At 40.7% G+C, this 18,427-nt stretch overlaps 1 protein-coding gene across 2 annotated transcripts in view; it reads right to left on the bottom strand.

Moving 5' to 3' along the window:
- The window catches only part of Gabra5 (gamma-aminobutyric acid type A receptor subunit alpha5), a 79,921-nt gene that overhangs the window by 61,239 nt on the left and 255 nt on the right, over nucleotides 1-18,427 (bottom strand). For both annotated transcript variants that reach the window (XM_048793068.1, XM_015480203.2), the window contains exons 2-4: nucleotides 17,661-17,720; nucleotides 17,136-17,295; nucleotides 2,257-2,378 (exon numbers count right to left, since the gene is read on the bottom strand). In XM_048793068.1, the coding sequence (XP_048649025.1) occupies nucleotides 2,257-2,378; nucleotides 17,136-17,221 (208 nt within the window). In that variant the 5' untranslated portion in view covers nucleotides 17,222-17,295; nucleotides 17,661-17,720. The remainder of the gene's footprint in view (nucleotides 1-2,256; nucleotides 2,379-17,135; nucleotides 17,296-17,660; nucleotides 17,721-18,427) is intronic.

Here is an 18,427-nt window from a genome sequence, read left to right as displayed (position 1 = left end):
CCCATAAACCTGGAGTAAGAATGCTAACCTGCAGTGCATAACCTTGCCCCTTCCCATAAACAGTGGTTTTGAAAGAGTTGGACAATTCAGGATGGGGGAAGCCGATTCAGGGGTAGCTCCAGTAAAAAAAAAAAAAAAAAAAAGGAGCCACCATGTAGTCTCCAGGGAAAGGAGGAATGAGAAAATGCTCTGGGTGTGCTCTCAGACAAGGACAGCTCTCAGAAGGGAAGACCCACTTCTCCACGGATGGCATTTGAATGGTTAGAAATTTCTATCATGTATCAGCTAAAATTATTAGAAAATACATAAAGTGATACAAGTGGTTAATAATATTGGGGAAATTTTTGTGTGTTCTCTGGGCACCACTGAGGCCCAGTAACCCCTGTGAGTACAGACCACATTCAGAATGTGCTACATCCTGTGTTAAAGGACCCCAGACTTCCTGATGATATTCTCTCCCAGCATCTCCTTGCAGTGGACATCTACTTTTATGATGTGTATTTGTACATACACAGGTGTTTGGTGCTTTGTGGTTCTGGTGCCTGTCTCTCCACTGAAACATAAGCCCCACTGCACCCTGAGATTCAGGGTAGCCCATTAAGCCCTCCTGTGTATCCTCAGGGCCCCCAACCTGCAGAGTTGTAAGGCAGGCTGCAAGAACTGAGGACAACTCAGCAGGTCTCTATGCCTTGATCTCACTGAATATGTCCAAAAGGGACAGGAGTGCTGAACACTGAGGCCTGGGAATGCCATTCAGAGGGCAGATCAGACATTGTCAAGGAGTCTTTTCCTTCCTGAAAAGGCTGAGAATGGCAATTCATGCTTTAAGTGAATCTCCCTTTAAAAATGCTAATATCAGAGAACTAAACCTTTTCCTCTAGAATGTGTTTGCCAGAGGGTGTCTACTTCACCTAATGAAGCAAGTTCAAATGCACTACATCTAAATTGATTACAGCCAAATGCGTTAAACGTGCCTGGAAACTGCACACATTCTTCACCATAAAATTAAGCTGTGCCAGTTGTGCCCTGGAAGAACAATCCATTATCAAGTTTTGTTTTGTTTTTTATCAGTTTCTCTCAAAGCACAGTCGTCCTTCCCTTATCTGTGCTTTAACTTTCTGAAGTTTCAGCTACCCAGTGTGAGCTGAGATTCAAAAATAAATTTGAATCTCAGCTGGGGTTGTGGCTCAGTGGTAGAGCACTTGCCTAGCACATGTGAGGAACTGGGTTCCATTCTCAGCACCACATATAAATAAATGAATACAATAAAGGTCCATCAACAAATAAAAAAATATTAAATGGGAAATTCTAGAAATTAAGTAATTTGCTCTAAAATAACTTTTACTACAGTCTATTGTTATAAATTGTTATAATAGTCTTGTTATAATACATTATTGCTGTTAATCTCTTACAATACCTAACTTATAAATTAAACTTTATAATGGGTATGTATATACAGAAAAAAATCATAGTATATATAGGGTTTTGTAGAACCTACAATTGCAGGCAACTACTGGGAGTCTTGGAACATACTCCCATGGATAAGGGGAGACTATTATAAATATTATAATTATGGCCAAAGTCAAAAATCAAATTTACACCCCGTAAAGATGCAAAGAACAATACTGGACAGTGGATTCAACACTTAAGAACTGCTTCTCGAGATAAGCCAAACCCAAAATGTTTTCTCTAATATGCGGATGCTAATTCCCAATAAGGTGGAGGCACTAAAGAAGAATAGCGTTACCTTAGATTAGGTAGAGGGAAGTGATGGGAGGGGAGAGAAGGGGATGTGAGGATAGGAAAGATAGTAGAATGAAACAGACATTATTACTTTATGTATATATGTGACTACGTGACCAATGTGATTCTGCAACATGTACACTGAGAAAAATGAGAAATTATATCCCATCTATTTATATCAAAGTGCATAAATGCATTCTACTGTCTTGTATAACTAATTAAAACAAATTTTAAAATTGAAAAAATAACTGCTTCCTCACTAAGTGAATAGGACTTCTGGGAAGAAGAGCTTGCAGGGACATTTTAGGGAGACCACTTCCCCAGCACTTTGCATCTGGGAAACAATAATAAAGGATACAGGGTCCTTGGCAACCAGGAGGGAGCAACCATCTCAGGACATCCAGATGTGATGGTTCTTTCAGGGGTTGTTTGACTCACAGTAACCCAAGCTGTAGACTGTGGTTAGGTTTTTCCTGGGGCCTGGCCGGCCTCCTCCAAGAACAGCACACTTACCTCCGAGCCCAGGCCGCAGTCTGTTGTCATAGCCATCCAAGAGCCCATCCAGGATCCTTGTAAATATTGTGATGTTGTCATTGGTCTCATCTTTTCCAGAACTGGTTGGCATTTGTGAAAAGCTTTATGAAAGAGAAACAAAAGAAAAGGTTAAAACTTGTATTGTTTCTTACAAATTCTTCACAAGATAGAGAAATCCAGGTATCCTATGGCAACTTTTCTTAAAGGGGGACATTGGGGAAAGGAAGCTTCCATACCACCTAGTTACTATTTTGCTGTCATAAGCCTTAGTTCCTGAGTATCCTAAGTTCTGTTCTGGACTGAATGTGCATCACCTAGCATGACAATCAAAATCTACCATTCTTGATTCTGAGGAGCTGTTTATTACCAGTGTTTTAGCTATTTAAAAAACAAGTTAGGCACTGCACATGGACTAGCAGAATTTACTCCACTGATAGGGGATTTCATAAATTTGGTTTAAACACAGAAAATCAGGGTTCACTATCACTAGTAAGCCTTCTTCAATGAGCACTGAGGTGAGGAGGGGGATGGTGAAAAACTTTTACCCAGGTTGAAAGATAAGGCTGGTCTTACTGAGTCTTTAGTTGAATTGGGAGCATTTTGTGCTGTGAATAATACACCAGAATTCAAGTATTTAGTGACACAAGTGATTGAGTTTGTGATATATCTTTGGGCTTCTGCAGCCTTCAGTGCTGCCAGCTCATGGCACATTCTCTGTGTGCCCACACATCAAGTGCCAAAAAAAAAAAAAAAAAAACCTAGAAGAGCAGACTGAACCTTCAGGGATGATACAAGAGGATCATTCTGAGTTTGTTCAATGGAGTGAAGTTATCCAGGCTCAAAAAGCTTATGTAGATGGAACAGATGGAAACCAGAATGATCTGCTTAGATGCAATCAATGAAAATGAGCAATTTTCAAGAACCGGATGGGACAGACACATATAGATTCTGACCTCAGTGTCTGCCCTTGAGCAGATCTGGACAAGCTAAAGAGGTTATTTTGGGGAAAAGAAGGTCTACCATCCCAAAAGACAGTAACATGACTAAAGAGCACGGTTTCCACCTCTGGTTCCTGTAGATGCTTTGAGATGTGCCAACAGCACTTGAATTACACATTGGGCTTGGCTGCAGAGCTCAGAGGACTCTGAGCTGAAAGCCAGACGTGACTCCCAGAAGTAAGCCCTTTTGGCAACTGGGAAAAGAATGCCCTATTCCTGATACCTCCCTTAAATGCTCAGCTGTGAGGTCTCAGCTGTACTTCATAATCATTGAAATTAGAGCCAAGAGCCACCATCCCTCTGTGGAGGGACACTGAAGTCAAAATCAATGTTTGCCTGCCCCACCCTGTTCTTGAAAATTGGTCATTTTCATTGATTGCATTTATACAGATCAATTATTTACTGACCCTAAAGCTTTTCCTTTTTGAATGACACAGTAGAAAGATCCCTTGATTTAATTTTTACATTGCCATTAAAACACATATAGAAGTTCTAGCAAGCTAAAATTTAATCCTGTTAGTAAAGAGCCCACAGATATTTTACTCAGTGATTCAGTATTTAAAAATTTTAAATTTCCCTTTTTTCTAGCATCCATGGTAATTTCACACTTTAGAAAGACAAAAAACTAAGCCACACAAAGCTAATGCCAGAATGAAAAGTCTTCCCATCATCTTGGGTTGTGTATGAATGAATGTTATATTTGGTACTGGCTCAGTTAGTTGTGTAATGATTGGTCAAACAGATCTGGTCTCAGGGTCCACTTCTCATGATGTTCAAATTCTAAACAGTCCAATTATTCAATTTTAGGCTATGTCCAAGTGCCTAGTATTTAGAAGGTACTTGCTGCCTCTTTAACATACAAATATACACCAGTAAAAAAGAAAAGCAAATTCTTTCTGTATTCATGGATTCATTTTCTGCTGTTTCAGTTATCTGAGGTCAACCGCTGGCAAAAATAGTAAATGGAAAATTCCAGAAATAGACAAATCATAAGTTTTCAATTATGTGCCATTCTGAGTAGCATGATGCAATGTCATGTCAACCCACCCAGTATCTGAACCATCACTTTGTCTAATGTATCCTGCTGTATATAATATCTGCCCATTAATCTTAATAATGGCCCCAAAGTCCTAGAGAAGAGATGTTGGCAATTTAATTGCTGTATAGTATTATAATTGTCCTATTTTATTATTAGTTATTATTTTTTATCTCATATTGTGCCTAATTCATAAATTAAACTTTATCATAAATATGTAGATATAGGGAAAAAACATCATACATATAGGATTTGATACTATCCTCAGTTTCAGGCATCGGCTGGAGTATTGGCATGTATTTCCTGCATTTAGGGGAGAAGTACTACATCTTAATGTTTCAAGAAAATTTTTCTAAGCTATTCCATTATCCGTTGTGAAATATTCTTAAATTACATTAGATCTGAATAGCCCTGGCTGTTAAGAGACAAAGACTTGCCTACATTATTGACCATTCTGAGGCTAGATCTGTAGAGATGTCTTTTGAGTGCCACTCTCCTTGGCTTTGTCCAAGAGGAAAGACAAACATTTACTGGTCCACTAGTTTCAGGGAATCACCATTCCACCCTGAATTTCACTTCACAAATACCTAAATCATGTCTGATAGCAACAGGATAGGATTAAGAATTCCTAAGCTCAGCTTTCACTTACTGGCCAAAACAAGAACAAAACAAAAAAAACAGAGTTTAAATATGCACGTAATCATACTTTTTCTTGGAGAAAGAGCTGTAGTTAACCCTGTCTTGCCATAATCACTCCTTGTATTTATCTGTGGGCCTGCATATGTTAGAAGCCCTGGCTGAGGACCTGCAGGGTTTTTCCTTCACTGTATTAACTAAAGATAGGTGCTGAAGTAAGGAACAGATTATTCCAAAACTCCCTGAAAATGCCTCCTAGGATAGGAGCAATATCATTTTATTGTTTGTTTGCTTTTTGTTTTTTCCATGAACAATTGGGAAGCTCTCCACATCCATAGATCAACCTAAAAAATGATTCAGCCACAGAATATGGTTATGAAATACACCACGTTGACAGCCCTGAAGAGAAAGACTCTTGCTTGATCCTGAACACAAATGCTGTGTTTTCTTAGCCCCAGGCACTGTTGTCCCTTCAGGAGAAGCTCACAGATGTCAGGGGAACTTGCTGGTGCTTCTACCAAGCTGCACAACCTTTAAGAGCTTCTTCTAGGATTAAGAGTAACCTCAGCTTCCTTTGTTCCATTTGGGCTCAGGGAAAGTACTTGAAAAACAAAATAACAGAGACATCCTGGGCTCTGCCATCAGTGAGTAACACCGAAGACAGCAGCATGTAATGAGTGAGCCCTCCCACACTCCCCCTTCCCATTGAACACTCACTCCCGTTAAGGTCCAAGGGCAGGCTTGGTCCACTGGCATTCCCATTCAGCTTTTGTTAGCCATACTGAATACAACCCAGGAGCTCTGCTCACCTTTGGGTCCACCCTGAGTGTATTCCTGCCTCAAGGAGAAGCTAAAGGCTCTGCTCTTTGGGGAGTAGATTTTTGTAAGATGTTATTTATTTAATGGTCTTCAACATAAAAGGAATACTTGAAAATTTGGGTGACTAACACTTGATTTTAATGAGAGTTAATTAGTTAGGTTCTCTTGAAATATGAACTATTTCCTTATATTTGCATATACTCTCTTCAAAACTGTCATATTTACTCCATGTTTTCAGTTCTAATATTTTCAGATTATTGATCTTTCAGAAAAGAATAGTGTCATATCTTGGTACCCATGGGGGACTGGTTCCTGGACTCCTTTTATGGAAACCCAAATCCACAGATGTTCAAGACCTTTATATAAAATGGTGCTATATTTGCATATAACCTGTGCATCTCATCCTACGCACTTTAAATCATCTCTAATTTAATTATAACACCTAATACAATGAAAATGCTATCTAAATAGTTATGTTGTATTATTTAGGAAATAAAGATGAAGGAAAAGTCTGGATATGATCAATACAGATGAAGTTTTTCATCAGTATTTTCAATCTGAGATTGGTTGAATTCACAGATGCAGAATCCATGGATATGAAGGGTCCACCATGAAAAACCCATCCTTCCTGTTAAAAAAAAATCCCATTTTTTTTTACATTTCTTTGTGTAAGTATTACTAGTCTATACAAAAGATATAAGGAATAGATTCCTAAACTTTATGGTGATTTGAAATGAAGACTAGAGATGTAGCTCAGTGGTAGATTACTTTCCAAGCTTGTCTTAGATCCTGGCTCAATCCCCAATACTACTGGAAAAAAAGAAAATGGAACAGCAGGAGGAGGTGAATGAGGTGGTGGTGGTGGAGGAGGAGGAGGAGGAAGAAGAGGAGAAGAAGATGGAGAAGATATAGAAATGAGGTCGAGGGCCTCATATTGTAGCCTGAGAAAGATACTGGTTGCAGGATCAGCAGGGACAGGAGTAAGGTGCTGAAGAGCCATGGAAATCCCCGGGGTTTCTTAAAAGGCTATACCATGGCACCCAGCCTAATGTGAACTTCTGGGTCATTTATAGACTTTTGATGAAGTGGAGTGGGGAGCTGGTATCCATGAAATTTGATCCACTAATGGGTTTATTTCACTAGCAAAGTGCTTAAGAAAAATAAATTGTTCAGGAAGGGTAAACCTTTGCCAGCTTCTCACCTCTCCCTGTTGTCCCACACCTGGCCTTTTTGAAATTTTGATTTTGAGACTCTTGCATTAGCTTCTTCCTGACTTCTTGGCTCTGGAATCTTAGTTTTAATTGATCCAGGAGAAAACAGGCATCAGTAACTTTTAATCCCTCTCCCTGCCACCACCCTTGTGACCCTCCTGTGCAGCCAAGGTGGAAAGTGAGTGCTCTGAGGCTAAGCTAGAAACAGAAAACTGTCTTGTGAACCAACTGCCAACAGGACTCCAATGGCCTCCGAGATTCTCTCTCCTCCATTACATCTTCAGAGAGGCCCTGATTGGGCTCGGTACTTATTCCAGCTCTATGACTACTGAGTCCACCATGTGCCAGGTGTTGTGGAGAGAACTAGGGACCCGAAAATGACCTACAGGACATGAGTGTTTTCTGCAAGAACCTTTTGTGTTCCTGGAGGTTTTCAGTAGAATATGGTAGGAATCCAGTGTCACTATGCAAGACGTTACAGGAACACAAGGGAGAGAAGATTCAACCTTTGCCTAGGTTCAGGGGAGAGGAAAATGAACCCGAAGCTTTAAGAATGAAGACTGTCTCTTATGTCAAGGAAAGGGGTGCAGAAGGGAATTGTCAACAGTGACCCTGAAAAAAGAAACTGTAAAAAAAGAAACATACCCTCTTTGCAGAGGGTATGTGAGAACTCTGCTGAAAAGGGCAACATGAGGATTAGCTCAGTGTAGAGTTCTTGCCTAAAATGATCCAGGCCCTCGGTTCAACCGTCAGCACCACAAAAGCCAGCAATTGGTGGGCAGGTAGGCACACACTAAACCATGACCTCTGTATGCCATGCTACACATCTAGGTTCTTCCTGGGGGTGATAGGGCCCCTAAGCACTTTCCTGGAGTACTTGGGCAGCTTACAAATGACAGATGTGGACAAGGCAAGACCGGAGGCACAGAGATCAGTTACTCAAGCCATGGTAGTAGAGATAAGAGGTGGGATGAATGAATATCATCAGCTGGATTTTTCCCTTCCATCCCTTCTTTTTTCCTTCCTTCTTCCCTTTCTTCTCTCCCTCCCTCATTACTCCCTCCCACCACCACTACCTTGTTTTTTTTTTAGATGAGGTCTTATATGTTTCCCAGACTGGCCAGAAATTCCCGAGCTCAAGAGATTCTCCCACCTCGCTGTTCACATGGCTGGGACTGTAGGTACATGCCACCAAACCCAGCTCATCAGCTGAATTTCTGACTGGGGGGGTGAGGGAGAAGGAGGGGTCTAAATATTAGGACTGGAAGTGCAGAGGAAGCTTACTCCCAAATAAGCCAACTACCAACACAGGGTGAACTCTGCTGCAGAATTCACTTATTACAGTCAGCCTCCATATCTGCAGGCTCCACATACTCAGATTCAAGCAACCACTGATGGAAAATGTTCAGGGGAAAAAAATGGCAACTATACCAAACATATACCAAACTTTTCCCCCTTTTCATTATTTCCTGAACTACACAGTATAACAATTATTCAAATAGAATTTACTTTGTATAAGTAACCTAGAGATGGTTTAAAGTATACAGGAAGGTATGCATATTATGCCATTTTATGTAAGGGTCTTAGCATGGTGGATTGGGGTATTAAGGGGGGATCCTGGAGCCAGTCCTCCACAGACACTGAGAGACAACTGTACCCTGGAGAGGGGAGTAAGCAAGGAGATTGACTGATTCATTGATTGTACCAGGGATTGAACCCAGGGGTGCTTAACCACTGAGTCCTATTCCCAGCCCTTTTTAATATTTTATTTAGAGACAGGGTCTCATTGGATTATTTAGGGTCTAAGTTGCTGAGGCTGGCTTTGAACTTCAAATCCTCCTACCTTAGCCTCCAGGGCTGCTAGGATTATAGGTGTGCACCACTCTAGGTATGCTGGTTGGGTTTTGTTTTTTACTAAGATATAAAATGATCTTTCTTTTTGAGAAACTTTCAAGGATTCTCTGTCAATGTGACTGATTCATTTATCCATTAAGGTTATAATCTCTGATAAGAGGAGTAATGTGTTGTAGATTCCATCTTTAAAGGTGCTTTATTCTACCAAGATATTTCCTTACTATAGTATTTTAAAGGGTACACTTTAGCTCAAAATTTCTGGTGAAGAATATTCTTCTGAGTGTTGTCAGACCACAAATTGCACGTGTAAAGACAGGGCATGTTGTATTTCTTGATGGTACAGTCTCTGCTTATATTGACAGCCATGTTTTATTTACATAAAATGGGATTGATAACGGCTACTGCAGATAGTTTTAATGTGAAATTACTTTGGGGGTCGAGCAGATTGGTTTTATGCTTCAGCTTATCTTTCTTCTGAAATTGCATTCTTCCCCCCAGTATTTGATTGCTTCTGGGAAATATATCTTCACTTGTTTGTTACTTGAAGGTCGTTACATAAGCACCTCTAAATGGCACCATTTTGTGATGTGTTTCCTCAACTGTGCATTAGGCACTACTTTAGCTAACCATATTTAAAACAAAATGCTATGTAAAAGGGGAGCGGGCAGCCATGGTGGACACTAGCTGGATGATGAGATTAATTCCAAGTTTCTAGATAAGAATTTTTCCGATTTCAATGTGGAAAACTCAAAACTTGAAACACTTATTTTATGTGGCTAAATTCCTGTATCATGGATTACGCCAGAACTCTTAAGTTCCTCCCACTCCATCTGAAAGACCCTCCCAGTCCTGCCCTTCAGTTTCCCAGATCAAGCACAAGTCCATCCCAGCTCACTACCTCCCTATGAACTCTCTTGTCCTTGACTCTTCTGCCTGGCTCAGAATCCTGTAGCCTACAACATAGAACCTAAATCATACAAACCTACAGGCCACACTGCACCCTACCCCACCCCACATCACACCACCCATGTTCCCTGGCTCAGCCCCTTCCTTTCCCCAACCCACATATGTGTTGGTGCCACATGCACCATCCCACATGCTATTCCTTGCTCCTCATCATTGCCATCAGCAAGCACATCTGATATAGTACCATGGGTCTTCAAGTCATTCACCCATGTTCCCTTTCAGCTGTTCTCTGTGATTTGCTCCTCTTCTCATCAAAACTCATTGGAAGAGTTATTTGCATTAGAAATCCCTACTGCCTCTCCTTCCTTCTCTTGCAGCAGCTCCTCTCTAATCTCCACTACCTGCATCCCAAGAAAATCTCTTTCCTGAAGGCCAGGAATGAACTCATTGCCAAACCCAAAGGTCAAATCTTGATCTTCATCTCAGTGGACCTGTGAGCCACAGGTCTGAGCGTCCCCTCCCTACAACACTTTCTCCACTTGGCCTCAGGATACTATTCTCTTCATTCTTCTTCTTCACTTGCCTTTTCCTTTTGGTCTTGCTGTTACCTTCTCTGCTCTTACCTTCCTGTCTCCAAATACTGTAATATTCCAGGATGTAATCCAGGGAAGTCTTTTTCTTTCTGTCTACACTCAAACTTTACTCGATCTCATCCAACCCAATGGCTTTCCATATCTTCTACCCACAGAAGTATATCAAGTTTATGCATGCAGTCCAGTCTCTCTTTGACCTCCAGACCTCTATTTCCAGTGGCCTGCCTGGCTTCTTCGCCTCGGTATCTAACCCATATCTCAAAGGGCTTAACATGTTCATAACCACACTTAGGATTATCTCTACCCAAACCTCTTCTCCACTGCCTTTTCTACTCCACGACAAGCAATTGAACCCATCAGGTTTTCATGTCAAATACTTGGTGTGGAGAGGTCATCATTGTTGTCCCCTCTTTTCTCATGCCCACATCAACCTATCAAGAAATCCTACTGGACAAAATAGTTTCTCCCCAGGGTCATTATGACCTTGTTGCTTCTTCTTTTTCTCCCCTCTAGCTCCACGCCAGATTCTATTCCATTTTATTTACTCAGCATACTGAGTGAGCTTTAAAATCTAAATGGCATCATTGCCGCATTTAAATTAGATCCCATTTTTCTCCCACTCCAAAACACTCCATGAACTGGGCCAGGCATCCTGTCACATAATCTGTAGTCCCAGCTACTCAGGAAGCTAAGGCAAGAGGATTACTTGAGGCCAGAAATTCAAAGACCAGCCTGAGCAAGACAGTGAAACTATCTCAAAAATAACAAAACACCACTCAACCACTCTCTCTGATCTTCAAGATAAAAGTCAACTGATGCTACAGTCTTCATCTACAAGGTCCTCTGACCCAACTCCACCCCTTCTTCTGATTCTGCTTTCTACCAATCTCCCACTTCCCCATATCAGTCCCCTTGTTGTTCCTAATATGCCCAGCAAGCCCCTGCTACAGCACCTTTGCCTTTGCCACCATCTCTCCCACCTGATCTCCCACCTGATCAGTCTTCCCTACAAATAGCACTGCTCACATCCTCACTTCCCTGGGACCACTGCAATAGCCTTTCTTCCATGCACATCCATTACCTCTACTCTGAATTGTTTTTTGTAGCCATCATTATAACTCAATCGATACTTATTTCTCTATTACCTGTCTTGAACCAGAATATACCCTCCATGAAGGCAGGCTCCACTTTGCCCCCTGTGAGACCTCAGTATCTAGTATAGTGCCTAGTACGTGGTGAGGACCCCATACATGCTATAGTAGCAGCAGGGAAATAGTCCCCAAGAAGCCCATGCAAGGGAGGCTTTGCATATGTGGTTCCATTTATACCCTTACTGCACTTAGGCACAGCTTAGACACCACATTCACACTCTGGGTCTAGTAAAGGTCAGGAGTGGCCTGGTTATAATACCCAGAAGGAGGGATGGTATGAACTTAACACAAACACACATGCACACGCACACCACCCCCATGCCCACCTCTGTTTAAGCACTTGTTTAAGCATTTGGCATAAGTTAAACAGTTGACCCTCGCATCAGTCCTGCAATATAGGATCCATTACTATCCCCACTTTGAGATTCAGAACTGAGATGTAGACAGGTTACATAACTTTTGATGTCACAAACGTAATGTGTAGAAACAGAGATCACCGTCAGGCATCAAGACTGCCCCAAACAATACTTTACGCTCCCTAAATGTTTGGCAAGGATTTTGAAACAGGAAGCATACTGATAGTAGAGTGATGACCCATTTTGTTGTTGTCACTAAAACTAAAATGAACTGGCCCTGGGTTTCATTAACTTCTAGATTCTGTCTTTTTGATTTTGAAATGGCTTTTAAAGAAATACACATAAAACGGATTTCTCAGGGAATTGTTAACGCCTGTTTCATAGCATGACTTACTTTTCTGGGACCTTCTGTACACCATTAAATGTCATAATCCATATCCTGTACTGGGTTTTATTCAGGCTGTGTGGTAGACCAACTGTTTTTATATTGGTGTTATTTGAATTCTAAATTAAAATATTCTTCTGTTACCAATATGCAGATTTCCTTCCCATTCATTCCCTTTTCATGGCACTATAAATATTAGAACATTCTGGAGAAGGCTTCAGTATCTTTGAGATGGACCCTAATACTTCCACTTTCCAATGGCAAAAAATCAGACGCATCTCTCTAAGCTCTTGAGCCTGAGCTCTTTATATCCACAATGCGAGGATTTTGTGAAAATTAAATGGCACACTTCTTAAAATGCATTGTGAAGATTAAGGAGACACACCTATAGACACACCTATAACTCACTGCCGAGAGGGTTTTATGATGAGATGTCTTGTTGCTTTCAATTCTAATACTTTCCTCTGAAATTCCACATCAACTGAAATATACATCTTATGCCACTGAATCTTTATAAAAATCAAAAACCCCACATTCTCCTTCTCCCCTTGAACTGAGCCAGTGACTCATTCTGGAGCTGATTGCCAGCTGGTGTCGGCAGAGAGCCGTATCCTTCTGAGCTCTGCTCGCTGCCTATTGGCATGATGAACATGTAAAAAGTTACCTTTATAAAGTATATAATTCAGAAGTATTTTCTATCGGTGCCTTAAGAAAAAAAAAAAAAAAAGAAAGAAAGAAAGAAAAAATGTTGGGCATGACGTTGCAGCCAGGTTGCGGTCACCTACTTGTCTTGCTGGAGCTACCTATTTTTCTGATCTCTAACTCTCCCTGAGCCATTGATTCTGTTCCTGCTGACTGCTTCAGTGCTGCTTTCTGAGTGTTTTCATAATTGTTATAATGACTGTTTGTCCTGGGCCTTATGAACCTGCAGCTGTAGGGCAGGAAGAATTTGTCATCAGGGATAGAGAAGAGAGAACTTTCCATTTAAGAAGACATTGTGAGTGCCTGCATGATTCAGAGAAAATGTACTTTCTGCTCTAGTTAAGAGAAGGGAACTGTCCTTGAGTATGTGTCTGCAAAGGCCCTGTACATGAGACCTAAGGTCCAGGCTGGCACACTTGTATAAATAAAGAATAGCCCTTTCTGTTTATGTATGTAAGGGACTTCTGCAAGGACCTGCTTTTAATTCCCAATTATAAAATACTGTTTTCTGAAGTCTGTCTGAATTGCACGGCCCACATAATAAAATCCCAACACATTCTTTTTCAATGGATAAATCCATGAAATATATTTAATGCAATTAAATGAATGGAATTGGACTTAACCTTATGATTGAGTGAATAATCCTCCAAAGTATCTTGCAATTATCATGGGTCTTCCAAGTTGGACAATGTATGATTTTTTCAAATTATGATAAATTAATTCCAGTTCAAACTTAATAGTATATATTTTGGCATGACATTGATTGCAATATTGTTTCAGTGCTATTTTTCCTCTCCCATGTACTTTAGGATACTGGTTTCATTAAAATAATTATAATGGCTTAAATAATCCCACATCTTCAAACGGGCCATTGCATAAGGCTGACTCTCAAATAAGATCTCTGCTCTGTTGTATGCTTGATACATGCTCTGTTCTATAATTTAACACTAATAGCAGAATTATAAAGGCTATTAAAAATGAGCTGCTGGTGACCAAATAAATTCAAGAATTATGAGGGGGAAAAAAGAAATAATACTCATATTATTTTCAAAGCAATTTCACATTAATTATCTTATATAATTTCAAATATATTTCCCCTCTCACAAATATATTTCCTGGTTGCCAGATACACATGCTTTTCAAAAACACTGTACATCAACTCTGTACAAGCACAAAACCTTACACATTGCCTCTTTCCTTCCTTTCCCCTCTCTGATTCACTCCTTACCCCCTGCCAGTTCTCTGACCTCTACTGTGTATTTACAGGTATCAGCATTTCTTGGGGGCCTTTGTTACTTCCCTCTTGCTTTTGTTTTGAGCCTGATCACATAAACTCTTTCTCTGGGGGAAACAAAAACAGAGTTTACTTTAAACTCAATCCCACCCCTAATCTCAGAGTACAAAATCCTCTCTCTGCTGTGAAGCAAGAGAATACCTTTCAGAATTACACACCCCCATCTATATTAGTTTGCAAACCAACAGTAGTCAAATAAGGCAGCACAGGAAGTAACCAGACACAATCACATAAAGCCTGCTGAGTAAGGAATCCCAGCAGTTACTGGCTTTATGAACTCCCCAAGTTAGCTATTTCTCCATCCCATCTTCCATAGCTGTCAGAAGAGGCTAAGGATGTTCATCTCATAAGACTGCTCCTAAGATTCACCTAAAACATAGTCATAAAAATAGGGGCTGTACATTGTAATAGCTGCTATTCTATGAAGATTTAAAGTCAAGCAAATGTTATGAAACTTTGGGATTTGACAAAATTATTCTTACATATGTTTGGGTAAAGGGCAAGTGAGAGGAGCCTCATATAAGAAGAGAAATAAGTAGACATTTGATATCTTTTATGATAACTTTTGTGGCTGTTGAAAAGTACATCCTGCTGGACAGAATGTGTGCAACTCGGCTTCCTACTTCACTAAAAACCCCACTTTATCAAAAGCAGCTGAACACCCAGGGTTAAGCATTAAAAGCACTCGAAGAACCTGTAATGATGTAATGATGTAAAATTCCACTTATAGAGATATTCTCTAAATGAAATTGATCTCAAATAATTTAAAATATTGTAAGCCAAATATGTTCACTACAAGAAAATCTATAACAGCAAAATAAGAAACAATGTAAACATCCCAAATTAGGGAAGTAGTAAACAGAGCATTCACGCACAGTAATAAATCCATCCCTTTTAAAATCACACATCTTAGATTTTGCAATAATAAAGTAACAAGTCTGAAAAAAACTACACAAAAGTTAACGTGCAGTATGATCCCAACTATATAAACGTATGCACAGAAACAAGCATATTAAAATGTGAAGGGTGATTGTCTCTGGTGGTAGAATTATGGGCACTTTCCATTTTATTAGGTATGGTTTTATCAAAACAATCAAAATTAAAATCTTCTCCAACAGCTAACTTTTTAGAAAGACTGAGGAGTACCTTACCACTTTCTTAGTGTTTCTTTCCAGCACATAATAATTACCTCTCTTATTTTGAAAATGATCTTGGAAATCTATAGGGTTAATTAAGGAATAAAGTATAACTGCTTCTTATGGCTACACTTATATGTTACTTCCTATTCTAGACTTGAACCTTCCAGGAAGTGTAATAACTTCTTACCTATTCAATGAAAAGTCACAATAATATGTTGGCTAAAATATTGTAAAGAAACTATATGTTGCCAATCCTAGCATACTCTTCATTTCCAAAATATCACTAAGAATATGTAATATATCAGTAAGCAAACTGACCACACAATGCATTAACTTGCAAAGTTGAATACTTGGTAGGATTTCATTTACACGCCTTCCATTCAAAACTTTGTGAACACCACAGTTTATAGAATTTAACACTTGGAGAGAACTTGGAAAGAAAATCTGCATTTAACAGTTAACAAAGACAAGGCCTGGGAGGGGAGGTGTCCAAACAAGCAAGGAGAAAATAACATACAACACTTCTCCCCAGAGAATACTCGATTGGCTGCAATCTATACCTGTTTCCATTAGCAAACATGGGCTGTTGGGCTCTCGTGCTGGTGAGGGATGGGCATGTCCTTAGATAAGCTATGCTGGAGAAAGTCCTCCTTGAAGACTCAGGCCTGTGCCCAGGTCCCAGTGCACCTGGGCCGCAGTCACAGCACTTGGAAGTCTTAAGTTTCTACCTGTCTGTCTGTCTCTTTCCCTCTCCCCTCTCTCGTCCTCTGCTCACATCTGGAAGGGTCAGAAGAGCAGAAAATGCCCAGAGCACAAACAAAATGTCACAGCCCCCAAAAGGATCATCTCTGTTTGCCAGACAGCAGGAGTTTCTCCAGGCTGTTGGAGAGCCACTGAATAGCCTCCACCCTTTTAAGATTTACACATGTGCAGAGTATAATGTGAAACCTCTGGAGCCTGTTTTTACAGAACTAATGTTTTGGCGACTTTAATCCTGAAATTCAATTTCTTAATCATATTCCATAAGCTTCAAGTTGCAATCCTTTTGATTAGCCAGAACAGTTCTGGAGTGGTGGGAGAGAAGAGGGAGAGGAGGAACATCGGCCTCCTAAGAGCATGCATATGTCATGTTAGTTAACAATAATTTGATGAAAGAGAAAATCAATACACAGAGACTAATAGCCAAAATGAAAGGTTAATGTAAATGATAATGCTAGAACTTCAGGGGTATCTTTCAGATTTTCAGACGTGTAGTTTATGATGTCTGCCCATGCACTTGAATGGGCTGTTCCAGGCCGTTGGCTCAGGCCATGACTACTTTGAGTCCTTTTTCAATGCCACATACATACACAGCAAAGACTGGGCTTGAAAGGCAAATTCAATTGCATAATGGAACCAAGGAGAGTGATCAGAATGTTGCATACCGACCGCCCTGTCTAATAAGCAGTGAATGTCAAACTTCTGAATCTTGTTTTAGCCCAAGTAGGAGGAAACACAGCTTTTACTCTGAAACCATATTTGGTTTTCATTTCTGAAAACATTATCTGCCTCTTTTCTTGGACATACTGAGGAGATCCCACACCAGGGGCAGCCTTGCTCAGGAAGAAATCATAGGTCAGGAGCAAGGACCCTTCATATATTTACAATAAACTGAAGGGCAGCAGACTGCAAAGGTAAAAAGCAAGGGCTTGCTGAATTGATGTTCTGCTCTACAAGGTTCCAGAAAGGTACCACTGGCCCCAAAATTGTAAAAATTAAAACTGGAAGGGATAACTTACCCAAAGTGACTGGATAAGTTCATGGAAATACAAAAAAGAAGGAGGTTTTTAATCATGATAAAGCTAGAGAACATTCCATTGTCCATTCCCAATAAGATTATAGTTGAAGCAGATGAATTTGGAAGAATAACTGTTCTTTTCTCCCAACTTGATCTTGAAGCTGAAAAATACACAAAAAGGAAAAACATGAACATGAAATTTTTGCGTCACTACACTGGAATCAATCATAACAGCTCCCACACAACCATCGACAAAGAAAGGAAACCTGGCTGTCAATCCCAGGACAGGCATACACCAGGTGTTTTCTACTTCACTAGGCAGTTAGGTGGGGTGTAAAGAAAAGTTACAATACGAATCAATTTTCATTTTTAACTCAGAGTGCAGAATCATTTTAATTCATTTTCCCATACCTCAAATCCTATTTTACTTCTCAGTATGTAAAAATGACCCATTAGTCCTATTATTAAAATAAATCTGATCAACTATATTTTGCATGCGCCAAATCCACAAGTGGAATACATTTACCTTTCTGAAATGTCTGCCACGCGTTCAAAGCCAGCCAGCTACTCCTTGTTCTGCAAGGTGCTGAGAGAAAGTATGTGGAAAGAGGGGGAAAAATGGCACGTTTAGGAAACAAGTCTTCTACCGGATCACGATAATGTAATAACTTTCCATAAGACAGCGTTGCCACTTTCTCAGTATCCTGCCTCCATCACTAATTTAATAATCACTGCATTTGGGAAAGTCTCTCAGTTCTGTTCTGAGCCCTAATCAATGCATTGAAATCCAGGCAGACACCATCCTTAGGCTCAGCAACTAACCTTAGAGAAGGCATATGTTTCTCAACATGCGCATAACGCACATAGGTGTTCATGATGCATGAACAGCCCAGAGTTCGAAAGGAACGTTTTTTCCTAGGAGACCCCCCCCCCAAAAAAACTCCAGAATTGGGAAGTACACAACAGGTACTTCCACCTCAGAAGCAAAGGCCTTCTGTGACTCCGGTAAAGAAGGACAGTGTGCCATGCGGTGGTCGCCTGACCCGGGGCAAGTCGGAACAGCGAGCACGAGGCGCTGCATGCGGGAAACCCGGGCGGTTCCTCCTGCAGCCCCTCAGCTCTGATCAGTATACCCCAAAGGAAGGCTGTACTCCACGGTCCCCAGGTTGCCGTGCAGGCTTTCCAGGGCTGGTGCACCGGGGCAGGTGGGCGCGGGGGAGGCACTGCAGAGCCGCAGCCTCCGCTACTCCGGTACCCGCCGCCTGACAGGGTCAGCCACCCGCCGGGTCCGCA

Source organism: Marmota marmota, unplaced genomic scaffold (assembly GCF_001458135.2).
Source record: "Marmota marmota marmota unplaced genomic scaffold, marMar, whole genome shotgun sequence".
In the NCBI taxonomy this organism is placed as follows: domain Eukaryota; kingdom Metazoa; phylum Chordata; class Mammalia; order Rodentia; family Sciuridae; genus Marmota; species Marmota marmota.
Note: the sequence above shows the minus strand (reverse complement) of the source record. Positions and strands in the feature narration are given on the sequence as shown.